The sequence below is a fragment of the Embiotoca jacksoni genome, unplaced genomic scaffold (genome assembly GCF_022577435.1).
Source record: "Embiotoca jacksoni isolate LCO1_2020_lvr unplaced genomic scaffold, fEmbJac1.0.p SCAF_103, whole genome shotgun sequence".
Lineage (NCBI taxonomy): Eukaryota > Metazoa > Chordata > Actinopteri > Embiotocidae > Embiotoca > Embiotoca jacksoni.
This window is the reverse complement of record NW_027185234.1, coordinates 651543-665219: the sequence shown is the minus strand read 5'-3', so window position 1 is coordinate 665219 and position 13677 is coordinate 651543. Positions and strand designations below refer to the sequence as shown.

Here is a 13677-nt window from a genome sequence, read left to right as displayed (position 1 = left end):
TCTCTAATGTCTGTAGCTTTGTTGTCCCTAATGTCTGTAGCTTTGTTGTCCCTGATGTCTGTAGCTTTGTTGTCCCTAATGTCTGTAGCTTTGTTGTCCATAATGTCTGTAGCTTTGTTGTCCTTAATGTCTGTAGCTTTGTTGTCCTTAATGTCTATAGCTTTGTTCACCCTAATGTCTATAGCTTTGTTGTCCCTCATGTCTGTAGCTTTGTTGTCCCTCATGTCTGTAGCTTTGTTGTCCCTAATATCTGTAGCTTTGTTGTTCCTACTGTCTGTAGCTTTGTTGTCTCTAATGTCTGTAGCTTTGTTGTCCCTCATGTCTGTAGCTTTGTTGTCCCTGATGTCTGTAGCTTTGTTGTCCCTCATGTCTGTAGCTTTGTTGTCCATAATGTCTGTAGCTTTGTTGTCCTTAATGTCTGTAGCTTTGTTGTCCCTAATGTCTGTAGCTTTGTTGTCCTTAATGTCTATAACTTTGTTCACCCTAATGTCTGTAGCTTTGTTGTCCCTCATGTCTGTAGCTTTGTTGTCCCTCATGTCTGTAGCTTTGTTGTCCCTAATGTCTGTAGCTTTGTTGTCCCTAATGTCTGTAGCTTTGTTGTTCCTAATGTCTGTAGCTTTGTTGTCCCTAATGTCTGCAGCATTGTTGTCCCTAATGTCTCTACCTTTGTTGTCGCTAATGTCTGTGGCTTTGTTATCCCTAATGTCTGTAGCTTTGTTGTCCTTAATGTCTGTAGCTTTGTTGTCCCTAATGTCTGCAGCTTTGTTGTCGCTAATGTCTGTAGCTTTGTTGTCCCTAATGTCTGTAGCTTTGTTGTCCTTAATGTCTGTAGCTTTGTTGTCCCTAATGTCTGTAGCTTTGTTGTCCCTAATGTCTGTAGCTTTGTTGTCCTTAATGTCTATAACTTTGTTCACCCTAATGTCAAAAGCTTTGTTGTCCCTCATGTCTGTAGCTTTGTTGTCCCTCATGTCTGTAGCTTTGTTGTCCCTAATATCTGTAGCTTTGTTGTTCCTACTGTCTGTAGCTTTGTTGTCTCTAATGTCTGTAGCTTTGTTGTCCCTAATGTCTGTAGCTTTGTTGTCTCTAATGTCTGTAGCTTTGTTGTCCCTGATGTCTGTAGCTTTGTTGTCCCTCATGTCTGTAGCTTTGTTGTCCATAATGTCTGTAGCTTTATTGTCCTTAATGTCTGTAGCTTTGTTGTCCCTAATGTCTGTAGCTTTGTTGTCCTTAATGTCTGTAGCTTTGTTGTCCCTAATGTCTGCAGCTTTGTTGTCGCTAATGTCTGTAGCTTTGTTGTCCCTACTGTCTATAGCTTTGTTGTCCCTAATTTATGCAGCTTTGTTGTTCCTAATGTCTGTAGCTTTGTTGTTCCTAATGTCTGCAGCTTTGTTATCCCTAATGTCTCTACCTTTGTTGTCCCTAATGTCTGCAGCTTTGTTATCCCTAATGTCTCTACCTTTGTTGTCCTTAATGTCCGCAGCTTTGTTGTTCCTAATGTCTGTAGCTTTGTTGTCCCTAATGTCTGTAGCTTTGTTGTGTCTAATGTCTGTAGCTTTGTTGTCCCTCATGTCTGTAGCTTTGTTGTGTCTCATGTCTGTAGCTTTGTTGTCCCTCATGTCTGTAGCTTTGTTGTCCCTCATGTCTGTAGCTTTGTTGTGTCTAATGTCTGTAGCTTTGTTGTCCCTAATGTCTGTAGCTTTGTTGTGTCTAATGTCTGTAGCTTTGTTGTCCCTAATGTCTGTAGCTTTGTTGTGTCTAATGTCTGTAGCTTTGTTGTGTCTAATGTCTGTAGCTTTGTTGTGTCTAATGTCTGTAGCTTTGTTGTCCATAATGTCTGTAGCTTTGTTGTCCATAATGTCTGTAGCTTTGTTGTCCATAATGTCTGTAGCTTTGTTGTCTCTAATGTCTGTAGCTTTGTTGTCCATAATGTCTGTAGCTTTGTTGTCTCTAAAGTCTGTAGCTTTGTTGTCCCTCATGTCTGTAGCTTTGTTGTCCCTGATGTCTGTAGCTTTGTTGTCCCTGATGTCTGTAGCTTTGTTGTCCATAATGTCTGTAGCTTTGTTGTCCCTAATGTTTGCAGCTTTGTTGTCCCTAATGTTTGCAGCTTTGTTGTCCATAATGTCCGTAGCTTTGTTGTCCATAATGTCCGTAGCTTTGTTGTCCTTAATGTCTGCAGCTTTGTTGTTCCTAATGTCTGTAGCTTTGTTGTCCCTAATGTCTGTAGCTTTGTTGTGTCTAATGTCTGTAGCTTTGTTGTGTCTAATGTCTGTAGCTTTGTTGTGTCTAATGTCTGTAGCTTTGTTGTCCCTGATGTCTGTAGCTTTGTTGTCCCTAATGTCTGTAGCTTTGTTGTCCTTAATGTCTGTAGCTTTGTTGTCCCTAATGTCTGTAGCTTTGTTGTCCTTAATGTCTGTAGCTTTGTTGTCCCTAATGTCCGTAGCTTTGTTGTCCATAATGTCCGTAGCTTTGTTGTCCTTAATGTCCGTAGCTTTGTTGTGTCTAATGTCCGTAGCTTTGTTGTCCCTAATGTCTGTAGCTTTGTTGTCCCTCATGTCTGTAGCTTTGTTGTCCCTAATGTCTGTAGCTTTGTTGTCCCTCATGTCTGTAGCTTTGTTGTTCCTCATGTCTGTAGCTTTATTGTCCCTAATGTCTGCAGCATTGTTGTCCCTAATGTATCTACCTTTGTTGTCGCTAATGTCTGTGGCTTTGTTATCCCTAATGTCTGTAGATTTGCTGTCCCTAATGTCTGTAGCTTTGCTGTCCCTAATGTATGTAGCTTTGTTGTCCCTAATGTCTGTTGCTTTGTTGTCCCTAATGTCTGTAGCGTTGTTGTCCCTGATGTCTGTTACTTTGTTGTCCCTAATGTCTGTAGCTTTGTTGTCCCTAATGTCTGTAGATTTGTTGTCCCTGATGTCTGTTACTTTGTTGTCCCTAATGTATGTAGCTTTGTTGTCCCTAACGTCTGTAGCGTTGTTGTCCCTGACGTCTGTTACTTTGTTGTCCCTAATGTCTGTAGCGTTGTTGTCCCTGATGTCTGTAGCTTTGTTGTCCCTAATGTCTGTAGATTTGTTGTCCCTAATGTCTGTAGCTTTGCTGTCCCTAATGTATGTAGCTTTGTTGTCCCTAATGTCTGTAGCATTGTTGTCCCTAATGTCTGTTACTTTGTTGTCCCTAATGTCTGTAGCTTTGTTGTCCCTAATGTCTGTAGATTTGTTGTCCCTAATGTCTGTAGCTTTGCTGTCCCTAATGTATGTAGCTTTGTTGTCCCTAATGTCTGTAGCATTGTTGTCCCTGATGTCTGTTACTTTGTTGTCCCTAATGTCTGTAGCGTTGTTGTCCCTGATGTCTGTTACTTTGTTGTCCCTAATGTCTGTAGCTTTGTTGTCCCTAATGTCTGCTGCTTGACCTTGTTCTTATGAACCGTTGTCTTTGACATTTGAAGGATGGAAGCAGCCTGATGATCACTGTGTTCCTCTGACAGTAAAACCAGAGTTGAATCTTTCTTTTCTCACTCAAAACTTTTCTTTTGATCTCTTTTGATCAATAGTCACTTTTTTTTTAATTCCAATTACATTAGAAGGTTCTAGTAGCACTGTTCCTGCCATCCAGCTGGTCCTATTGTAAGAGGATAGTGATGACCACAGCACTGGTTTTATACTTTTCTTCATTAAATCAGATCTGGTTCAGGTGATCACCTGATCAGTACCTCATTAAGTAGAATCAGGTGATCACCTGATCAGTACCTCATTAAGTAGAATCAGGTGATCACCTGATCAGTACCTCATTAAGTAGAATCAGGTGATCACCTGATCAGTACCTCATTAAGTAGAATCAGGTGATCACCTGATCAGTACCTCATCAAGTAGAATCAGGTGTTCCTGTATTGGAATTCAACAGACTGGAATGGAACGGCTGCTGCAGAGATTTAAGAAACATTTGGAGAGGTCTCTTCATTTTATACAGAGCTGTAAATATATATATATATATATATGTGTGTGTGTGTGTGTGTGTGTGTGTGTGTGTGTGTGTGTGTGTTTTACCAAATCCACTTCAAATACAAACAAGTTTACAAACACAGTAAACAACAACAATAACAACAACTGCAGCAGCAGGTTCAGATAAACAACATCAATGTTCTAGTTTACAGTTTGTGTGTTTCAGGATGACCACGTTTAATATGGCACCCATGCTGCTATGAATTGTGGGTAATTCCCTCAGGATCGATGTGGACTTCCAGAAAGAGTTCTTAAAGGAGTGCACATGGACGGATGGTCTAACAGATCGACGGTCCCGGTCCCGGAGGAAAGTCCCAGAGGACGGATCCACGGTCCCAGAGAATAAGGACAGTCCCGGAGGACGGTCCCGGACCCCAGAGGACAGATCCGGACCCCGGACCCTGGAGGACGGAAGACGGTCCTGGAGGATGGACCGACAGTCCTGGAGGACAGACCGACAGTCCCAGAGAATGGAGGATGGTCACGGAGTATGGTCCCGGACCCCGGAGGACGGTCCCAGAGGACACAGGACGGTCCTAGACCCCGTAGCACGGAGGACGGTCCCGGAGGGAGTTGCTCGGTGCAGCTCCAGTGTTCAGCCAGCAGGTGGCAGCGTGTGACTTTAAATGACTCAGCGAACATTCAGGTACAAACATCACGTGACCAGCTGCATGAAGCCACATGTAAACTACATGTCAGAGACGTTAACACTGGACTTCCTGTCGCGGTCGGTGGTCACAGCGCCACCAGCAGGCTGCTGACCTTCATCATCACCATCATCATCACCTGGTCAGCCATCTTTGCTGCAGTGATGCACCGCAGCTCCTTCACAGGTTTCCTCCTTTAAACTTAATCTAACTCAGGAACAAGTCTGTTCCTGAACCTGTTTGGACTCTTCCACCAGTCTACACAGGTTCAAACTGCTTCAAACTGGTCTGAAACTGGTTTAAACTGGTTCAAACTAACACACCTGCCCTCACAGGTAAATAAAGACGCTGAACAACAGTTTTCTGACGGTTTATTGGGTTTCAATAAAAATCTATAAAAGTGAGTCAGCTCCAAATCATCCCGGGACCTGGATTAGACCTGGATTAAACCTGGATTAGACCTGGATTAAACCTGGATTACATGTGATTCAGAAGCAGAGCGGATACAGCAGAGCATCATATCAGGGAGGCAGCGGGTACACCAGAGTCCACATCAGACCTGATCCAGGACTGACCCCTGAAGGACACCACCAACAAGACTGGGACTCACTCTGTGAGGGTACTCGATCTGGTTTAGACCAGCAGAGTATCAGGGTCTGGTCCTGGACCAGGTTTAGACCAGCAGGGTATCAGGGTCTGGTCTTGGATCAGGTTTAGACCAGCAGGGTATCAGGGTCTGGTCCTGGATCAGGTTTAGAGCAGACAGTCTAGACAGGGATTATCAGTCTGCTGGGTTGGAAACAGAAAGCAGGTTGAAGCAGCAGTGACTCTTCTTTAATCTGAGAAACAGGACCAGGACCCAGAACCCAGACCAGGACCAGGACCAGGACTCGGTCCAGAATCCTCCCTTAGTTAGTGGGGACTAGAATACGTCCTGGGAAAAAGAAGAAGACATGAGAACAGGTTATAAAACAAACATTTACACAACAATAACAAATGATCTAAACTGGACTGAACTGGATCAACTGACTGGTGTAAACTGGTTTTAGACCAACATAAACTGGTTTGAGACCAATATAAACTGGTTTTAGACCAATATAAACTGGTTTGAGACCAATATAAACTGGTTTGAGACCAATATAAACTGGTTTTAGACCAATATAAACTGGTTTGAGACCAATATAAACTGGTTTTAGACCAATATAAACTGGTTTTAGACCAATATAAACTGGTTTTAGACCAATATAAACTGGTTTGAGACCAATATAAACTGGTTTTAGACCAATATAAACTGGTTTGAGACCAATATAAACTGGTTTGAGACCAATATAAACTGGTTTTAGACCAATATAAACTGGTTTTAGACCAATATAAACTGGTTTGAGACCAATATAAACTGGTTTTAGACCAATATAAACTGGTTTTAGACCAATATAAACTGGTTTGAGACCAATGTAAACTGGTTTTAGACCAATATAAGCTGGTTGTGACTGTGTGTACTGGTCTGACCTCGGGCCTTCCTCTTGTAGTAGATGAATCCAGCCAGAGATAAGATCAGACCCAGAACTAGACCTGAGGCTCCGATGGCGACCTTGTTTCTCTCTGACTCAGGCATGGACGGGTCTGAGGACAGACAGGTAGAGAGACAGACAGTTGAGAGACAGACAGGTGATAGACAGACAGGTAGAGAGACAGACAGTTGAGAGATAGACAGGTAGAGAGACAGACAGGAGACAGACAGGTATTTACCCCAGTCTGTGATCAGAGGTTTGTCCAGGCTGGCGTGTTCCACCACACAAGAGATCTTCTCCCCAGACCTGGTTCAACAAAAACCAACACAGACGACATCGGACTGGATCAGACCTGAACCAGGACCTGGACTTGGACCTGAACCAGGACCTGGACTTGGACCTGAACCTGGACCAGGACCTGGACCAGGACCAGGACCTGAACTAGGACCTGAACCAGGACCTGGACTCACCTGGGCGTGTACTCCAGCTCGGAGTGGACCTGGTAGTACCAGTCTCCGTCGGCCAGCTCCTCGGTAGAAGTGACATCAGAGGTGATCTTCTGTCCGTCTCTCAACCAGGAGACCTGGATCTGTTTGGGGAAGAAGTCGTAGACGCTGCAGACCAACATGGAGGGATGACGGCCGGAGGAGGAGGTGGAGGAGGAGGTGGAGGAGTAGAGAACCACGGAGGGTTGGACTGGAACCAACACAGACACATTCATTAACACTCAGCACACTGATGGAGGAGAGAGGAGGAGGAGGGAGGAGGAGAGAGGAGGAAGAAGGAAGAGGGATGAGGAGGAGGAGAGAGGAAGAGGAGAGAGGAGGAAGGAGGAGAAGGGAGGAGGAGGGGGAGGGAGGAGGAGAGAGAAGGAGGGGGAGGGAAGAGGAGGGATGAGGAGGGAGGACGAGAGAGAAGGAGGGAGGAGGAGAATGGGGAGGGAAGAGGAAGGGGAGGGAAGAGGAGGAGAGAAGAGGGGGAGGAAAGAGGAGAGAGGAGGAGGGAGAAGGGGGATAGAAGAGGAGGGAGGAGGAGAGAGAAGGAGGGAGGAGGAGAATGGGGAGGGAGGAGGAAGGAAGATGAGGGAGGAGGAGAGAGAAGGAGGTAGGAGGAGGAGGGAGGAGGAGGGATGAAGAGGGACGATGAGAGAGGAGGAAGGACGAGGAGGGAGGAGGAGAGAGGAGGAAGAAGGAGAGAGGAGGAGAGGGAGGAGGAGGGATGAGGGGGAAGGAGGGGGACGAGGAGAGAGGGAGAGGGAGGAGGAGGGGGAGGGAAGAGGAGGGAGGAGGAGAGAACCACATAGGGTTTGACTGCAACCAACACAGTCATTAACACTCAGAAAACTGATGGAGGAGGAGGGAGGAAGAGGAGGGACGAGGAGGAAGGAGGAGGCACGAGGGGGGATGAGGGAGAAGGAGGGGGAACGAGGAGGGAGGAGGAGGAGGAGGGGGGAGGAGGGGGGAGGAGGGGGGATGAGGGAAGAGGAGGAGGCACGAGGGGGAAGGAGGAGGAGCTGCAATATTTACAAACATGTTTACCATGAAGATTTTATTTTGAAAGAATCTCAGGAGGATGTTTACACTGAATGTAAACAATAATAATAATAATAATAATAATAATAATAATAGTGTGATGCAGCATGAACTGGTGTTGATGTTGCCGTGAGTCTGAGTGTTCGTCTTCATTTATAATAGAGATAATAATAAAGTGTATTAATGAGAGTAATAAACTTCCGGGTCAAACATCATAAAGTGGTGGATAACCCGGATGGTGTGATCATCTGTTTACCACCACGGTGACGTCACCAGCTGCCGTTTCAGAGCTCCACCAGCAGGGGGCGACAGAGTTCAGGAAAACATTTCAACATCACTGACGACACTGAAGTCTCCAGAACAGAAAGGATGACGTCATTGATTAAGGTGTCATTAGTTTAATATCAGAACCTGATTTAAACTGAGAAGTTCACAGTTCAGACTGAATCATGATGACGTCACAGAACCTGAACTCACCTGATTTAGACAGAACACCCTCCTTCCAGAGTCCAGCGTTGTGCCGACAGAATCCCTCCGTATCAGCTTTCCTCTTGCTCAGCGCTGTTGTATCATTGTTCCATCGTTCTGCGGTCTTCACACCGTACGCAGTGAATCCAACAAACTTCCCCAAACTGCTGCTGAACCTGACGTACTCCTTCCTCTCGTAGTAGTGAGAGTAGGTGAACTCTGCCTTGTTCACATCTGTGACGTTAAACTCACAGCGGTACAACATATAGAACAAGAATCCATCTGAGGAACAAACAATCAGAATTTACCATCAGAGTATTGATCAGAGTATTGATCAAGTATTGATCAGAGTATTGATCAGAGTATTGATCAGAGTATTATTGATCAGGGTATTGATCAGAGTATTAATCAGAGTATTGATCAGAGTATTGATCAGAGTATTATTGATCAGAGTATTATTGATCAGAGTATTGATCAGAGTATTATTGATCAGAGTATTGATCAGGGTATTGATCAGAGCATTATTGATCAGGGTATTGATCAGAGTATTAATCAGAGTACTGATCAGAGTATTGATCAGAGTATTGATCAGAGTAGTATTGATCAGAGTATTGATCAGAGTAGTATTGATCAGAGTATTGATCAGAGTATTGATCCTACCTGTGGGACAGACAGTGAGGAAGAGCAGGCAGCAGCTGAGCAGTGAAGAAGTCATCCTCCTGAGTCCTCCTGATCAACACTGACGGAGTCTGAAGGAGGAACAAATATAAAGCAGCTGGTCACATGACAGCAGGATCAGCTGTTGTCAGGCAGAGGACACAGAGACTGGTCTGATCTGAGACAGAGAGACAGAGAGACAGAGACAGACAGAGAGACAGAGACAGACAGAGAGACAGAGACAGTCTGTGATGATTGCAGTGTGCTTGGTGTTTCATAAAGTTCTGGTAGAATAAAGATGTGAACATCAGAACTTAGAGACAGATTCAGTTTATCTTCTGAGGTTCTTTCTCAGCCTCGTGGTCTGAAGGGATCTGAGGGGGCGGAGTCTAAACTCTACTCCATACAGGAGTGGTGTACTGCTCCTTTAAATGTCCTGTCGGAGTGGAGGAGAAACTCTGCAGAGAAACAGGAAAGAAAACCAGAAAGAAAAAACAGCTGAAGTTTGTTTGAACACATCAGATTATTATTGATGAACATGTTTCTTTATGAAACAGTTGACAGGTGAGAACAGTAAACATGATAAACAGTGATGTCATAATAATAATAATAATAATAATAATAATAATAATAATAATAATAATATTAATAACTTCACTGTCTCAGTGAGTGGACGTCTGCTGGAGGGAAACATCTGTCTGTCTCTGGAACGCATCACGTTTTAATAAAAGATGAAACCAGTGGAACAAAAACAAATATTAATAAACTAAAATGATGGTTTAATCAGGAAAAAGACAGATTTTATTTCACAGGTTTAACATTTGATTTGAGGTTCAGCTTCAAGTTTTCTCAAACAAACTCCAAACAAGAATAAAATGATAAAAGTTTGGTTTAACTTGTTTCTTTTATTTTGAAAAGCTTCAGTATGAGATTTAATGTCTGATTTTATTTTGAAGAGGCTGTGTAAACACCTTATTGATTATTGATCTCAGCTGAGAGTGACAGTTTGTCTCCAGCTGCAGCCTCTCTACCTGGACACTGATGACGTCATCACGATCTCTGCTCTCTGATTGGCTGTTCTGTTTTTAAGAGCTCAAGTTTCTCCGTTTCTGTCAGTCAGTCCCGAGTCACTCAGAGAAGAACAGTTTACCAGGTGAACTGATGAAGATGATGAAGATGAAGGAGCTGCTCATCTTCCTCTCCTGTGTCCTCTGTGTTTCTGCTGAAGGTAAAATGTTTACTTGTTTACTAACTAACTAACTAAGAGAATAACTAACTAGCTAGATAGATAGATACTTTATTAATCCCTCAGAGGGAAGTTATGTCACAGCAGCATGTTCAAAAATATTGAATATAATCTACAAATGCACATTCTATAAAATAAAATAAAATAATATTAAATAAACTAAACTAAACCTAAACAACAGTGCAATGAATTAGAACAAAACAACATAAAAACATGACTAACAGAATAATTAACTAACTAACAGACTAACTAACAGACTAACTAACTAACAGACTAACTAACTAACAGACTAACTAACCTTATCAGCAGGTTAATAATGAGTTTTGTGTTTCCAGCTGTTCATGAGAGCATTCTGATCCGTGGATGTTCAGACTCTGATGGAGAAGACATGTATGGACTGGACAACGAGGAGATCTGGTTTGCAGACTTTGCCAAAGGGGAAGGATTCGATGTTCTGCCTCCGTTTGCTGATCATCCGAGCTTCCCTGGATTTTATGAAGGTGCTGTGGCTAATCAACAGATCTGCAAGTCCAACCTGAAGCTCTGTCGCATCGGTATGAAGGACCTCCCTCATGAAGAAGGTGAACAACATTTAACTTTTCTATCTCTTCATCTCCGTCTGAGTTTAGATGAAATATTTCAAACATGTGAAACATGAAGTTGATCCTGCAGTCAGAAGATGATGGATGACATCACATCTTATCATCTGGTCTCCAACATGGTCTTCATGTTCAGTCTGACATGTGACCGTCCCACATACGTGTTCCTCACATGTTCCTGTTCTAATATGAATATGATGTCACCTGAACGAGCCAATCACGTGACAGACTGCAGGTCGTCTCACCTGTTCGGTGTCAGACGGTCTGAGGAGGAACCTCCCTTCTTACAGAGCTCAATGAGGTCCGAGGTGTCCAGGTGACCTTCCTCGTCATCTTCCTCATCTCTAACTTCCTGTCGAGCATCTTCTTCCTCCTGAGGCTGAACAGTTTGCTCCTCAGAGGAAGAACCTGAACTCTGTGACGTTAGCAGCAGTCCGGTCTCCGGTCGTCCATGTCTCCAGAACCGCAGAGGTCCAGAGGACCTCAGCACCTCCTGTTGAATGATTCAGGACGGACTCAACGTCCTAAACAGCAGCTTCAACACATGTCCAGTTTCATGTCTTGGTGTGTCCTCAGATCCTCCGTCCAGCCTGACCATCTACATCAGAGACGTCCTACAGATGGGACAGAAGAACACTCTGATCTGTCACGTGTCGGGTTTCTATCCGGCGCCGGTCCGAGTCCACTGGACCAAGAACGGGAAGAACGTGACGGAAGGAACCACCATCAACGTTCCCTACCCCAACAGAGACGGTTCCTTCACCCAGATGTCCAGACTGGACTTCATCCCACAGCAGGGGGACGTCTACAGCTGTACGGTGCAACATCTGGCCCTGGAGGAACCGCTGACCAGGATCTATGGTGAGGGGGGAGGGGGGGCGGCTGGGGGACGGCTGTCTTCAGATGTGGAGCTTCATGTGTCTCTGTTCTGTCTCCAGATGTGGAGCTTCATGTCTCTGTTCTGTCTCCAGATGTGGAGCTTCATGTGTCTCTGTTCTGTCTCCAGATGTGGAGCTTCATGTCTCTGTTCTGTCTCCAGATGTGGAGCTTCATGTGTCTCTGTTCTGTCTCCAGATGTGGAGCTTCATGTGTCTCTGTTCTGTCTCCAGATGTGGAGCTGACCCAGCCCGGTGTTGGACCCTCGGTGTTCTGTGGACTCGGTCTGACCGTCGGTCTCCTCGGTGTTGCAGCTGGAACCTTCTTCCTCATCAAAGGCAACGAGTGCAGCTGATTGGCTGGAGCTGATGATGTCATCAGTGTGTGTCTATATAATGTCCTATCAGTCTTTAATCTGCTGCGGTTGTCTTTGAGCTTCAGGTCAATCAGAGATGATGAAGTGATGTCACTTCCTGAAGTCTCCCTGTCTCAGGTCCACCAGGTGTCCCCCTGCCCGATGGTGGACGTCCCTCTGTCTCTTCAGCTGTCCTCACTAATCATGAAATCTGAGTTCTGTGATCAATAAAGAAATTAAACTTCACATCTGTGTTGTTTCATTGTTTTCCATAAAAGATGAACATCTGGACACATCAGCTGACAGGTGAGAGTCAGACCCTCTAAAGCTTTGATCACTGTGTGGTCGTCATGGTAACTGGGAGGACCTCTGCGCCCCCTGCTGGACCATCTGAGAGTTTGTGCTCCGACACCAACGGGCTGAAAGAGGAAGAAGACGAGGTTGATTATAAAATCAGAAACTAGAAAGTGGAACAAACATGAAGATGAACATCTGGAAAACAAACCCTGGAGGGGGAGGAGCCTCAGAGCTCAGGACAGTTGTCCACTTCACCTCAGTCCATCTTCAATGATCTCGGTCCAGAGAAGGCGGCGGTGTTTCTGGATCATGTTTCTATCTGGTTTCTTCTTTGGAGAGTTTTAACATCATTTGTGGACGCAGCGATGAACTGTGTTCACAGACGATGGTTTTCACAAGTGTTCCTGAGCCCATGCAGTGATTTCCACTCCAGAATAGTGTGTTTTTAATGCAGTGCTGCCTGAGGGCCCGAAGATCACCACCATCCAATATTGGTTTCCAGCCTTGTCCCTTGTGTTCAGAGATTTCTCCAGATTCTCTGAATCTTTTATTGATTCAGTAAACGTGGTGAACCTCTCCCCATCTTCACTGCTGAGAGACTCCGCCTCTCTGAAATCATCTTTTATAATCATGTTCCTGATCCTGCAGGTCAGAGGTCGTCCTGCTTTCACTTCCTGTTCACTCAGCAGCCAATCAGAGAGCCAGCTGCTGACGTGTCACCTGTTACCGAGGAGAGCTGCTCGGTGTGAAGAAACAGATCAAAGACTTCGTTCTTCTGTTTCGGTGAAAGTTGGAATGAAGATCGACCAGTAAATTAAAGCTCCTGGAGCAGCGCTGGTTTCACTGCTGCAGATCTCCAACTACACCCTCCACCCTCCACCCCCTCCACCCCCTCCACCCTCCACCCTCCACCCCCTCCACCCTCCACCCCCTCCACCTTCACCCTCCACCACCCTCCTCATGTCCACGGTTTCCTGCTGGACGGAGTCCCTCATCCGGGACATCCACAGCCGCTCTGCTCATCCGTGATCCGGCCTCCACTTCACTGCCTGCTCCACCTGGCGCCCCCTGCTGGTGAAGACTCGTCCAGAAAACAAGAAAACTGTCTGAATCCTGTTTATCCAACGTTACTCCGAGCTGTGATCCAGGAAACATCTGGATTAAAAGACCACAAATATTCTATAATCCAGGAAACATCTGGATTAAAAGACCACAAATATTCTATAATCCAGGAAACATCTGGATTAAAAGACCACAAATATTCTATAATCCAGGAAGAGTTTGGGATTTATACAGAAGGAGAACAGGAGGAGAAAAAGAGGTGAACAAGAGGAAAACAGGAGGAGAACAGGAGGAGAAAAGGAGTAGAACAGAAGGAGAACAGGAGGAGAAAAGAAGGAGAACAGAAGGAGAACAGGAGGAGAACAGGAGGAGAAAAGGAGTAGAACAGAAGGAGAACAGGAGGAGAACAGGAGGAGAAAAGGAGTAGAACAG

The 13677-nt window shown here is 45.0% G+C and overlaps 2 protein-coding genes across 2 annotated transcripts; one reads left to right on the top strand and one right to left on the bottom strand.

The window, feature by feature from the left end:
- Positions 1 to 4996: 4996 nt before the first annotated feature.
- On the bottom strand, positions 4997 to 8908 carry LOC138213898 (H-2 class II histocompatibility antigen, E-S beta chain-like). Its single transcript, XM_069175217.1, has 6 exons — positions 8814 to 8908; positions 8163 to 8435; positions 6624 to 6849; positions 6392 to 6459; positions 6152 to 6265; positions 4997 to 5576 (listed from the first exon to the last, which is right to left on the bottom strand). Exons 1-6 carry the CDS (start codon positions 8866 to 8868, stop codon positions 5551 to 5553), a joined length of 762 nt encoding a protein of 253 aa, XP_069031318.1. The 5' UTR covers positions 8869 to 8908; the 3' UTR covers positions 4997 to 5550.
- A 1012-nt stretch (positions 8909 to 9920) lies between these two features.
- LOC138213909 (H-2 class II histocompatibility antigen, A-U alpha chain) lies at positions 9921 to 12132 on the top strand. The gene is made up of 4 exons (XM_069175228.1): positions 9921 to 10038; positions 10392 to 10637; positions 11232 to 11516; positions 11765 to 12132. The coding sequence occupies exons 1-4, from the start codon at positions 9972 to 9974 to the stop codon at positions 11884 to 11886; spliced, it is 720 nt and encodes a 239-aa protein (XP_069031329.1). The 5' UTR covers positions 9921 to 9971; the 3' UTR covers positions 11887 to 12132.
- The last annotated feature ends 1545 nt before the right edge of the window (positions 12133 to 13677 follow it).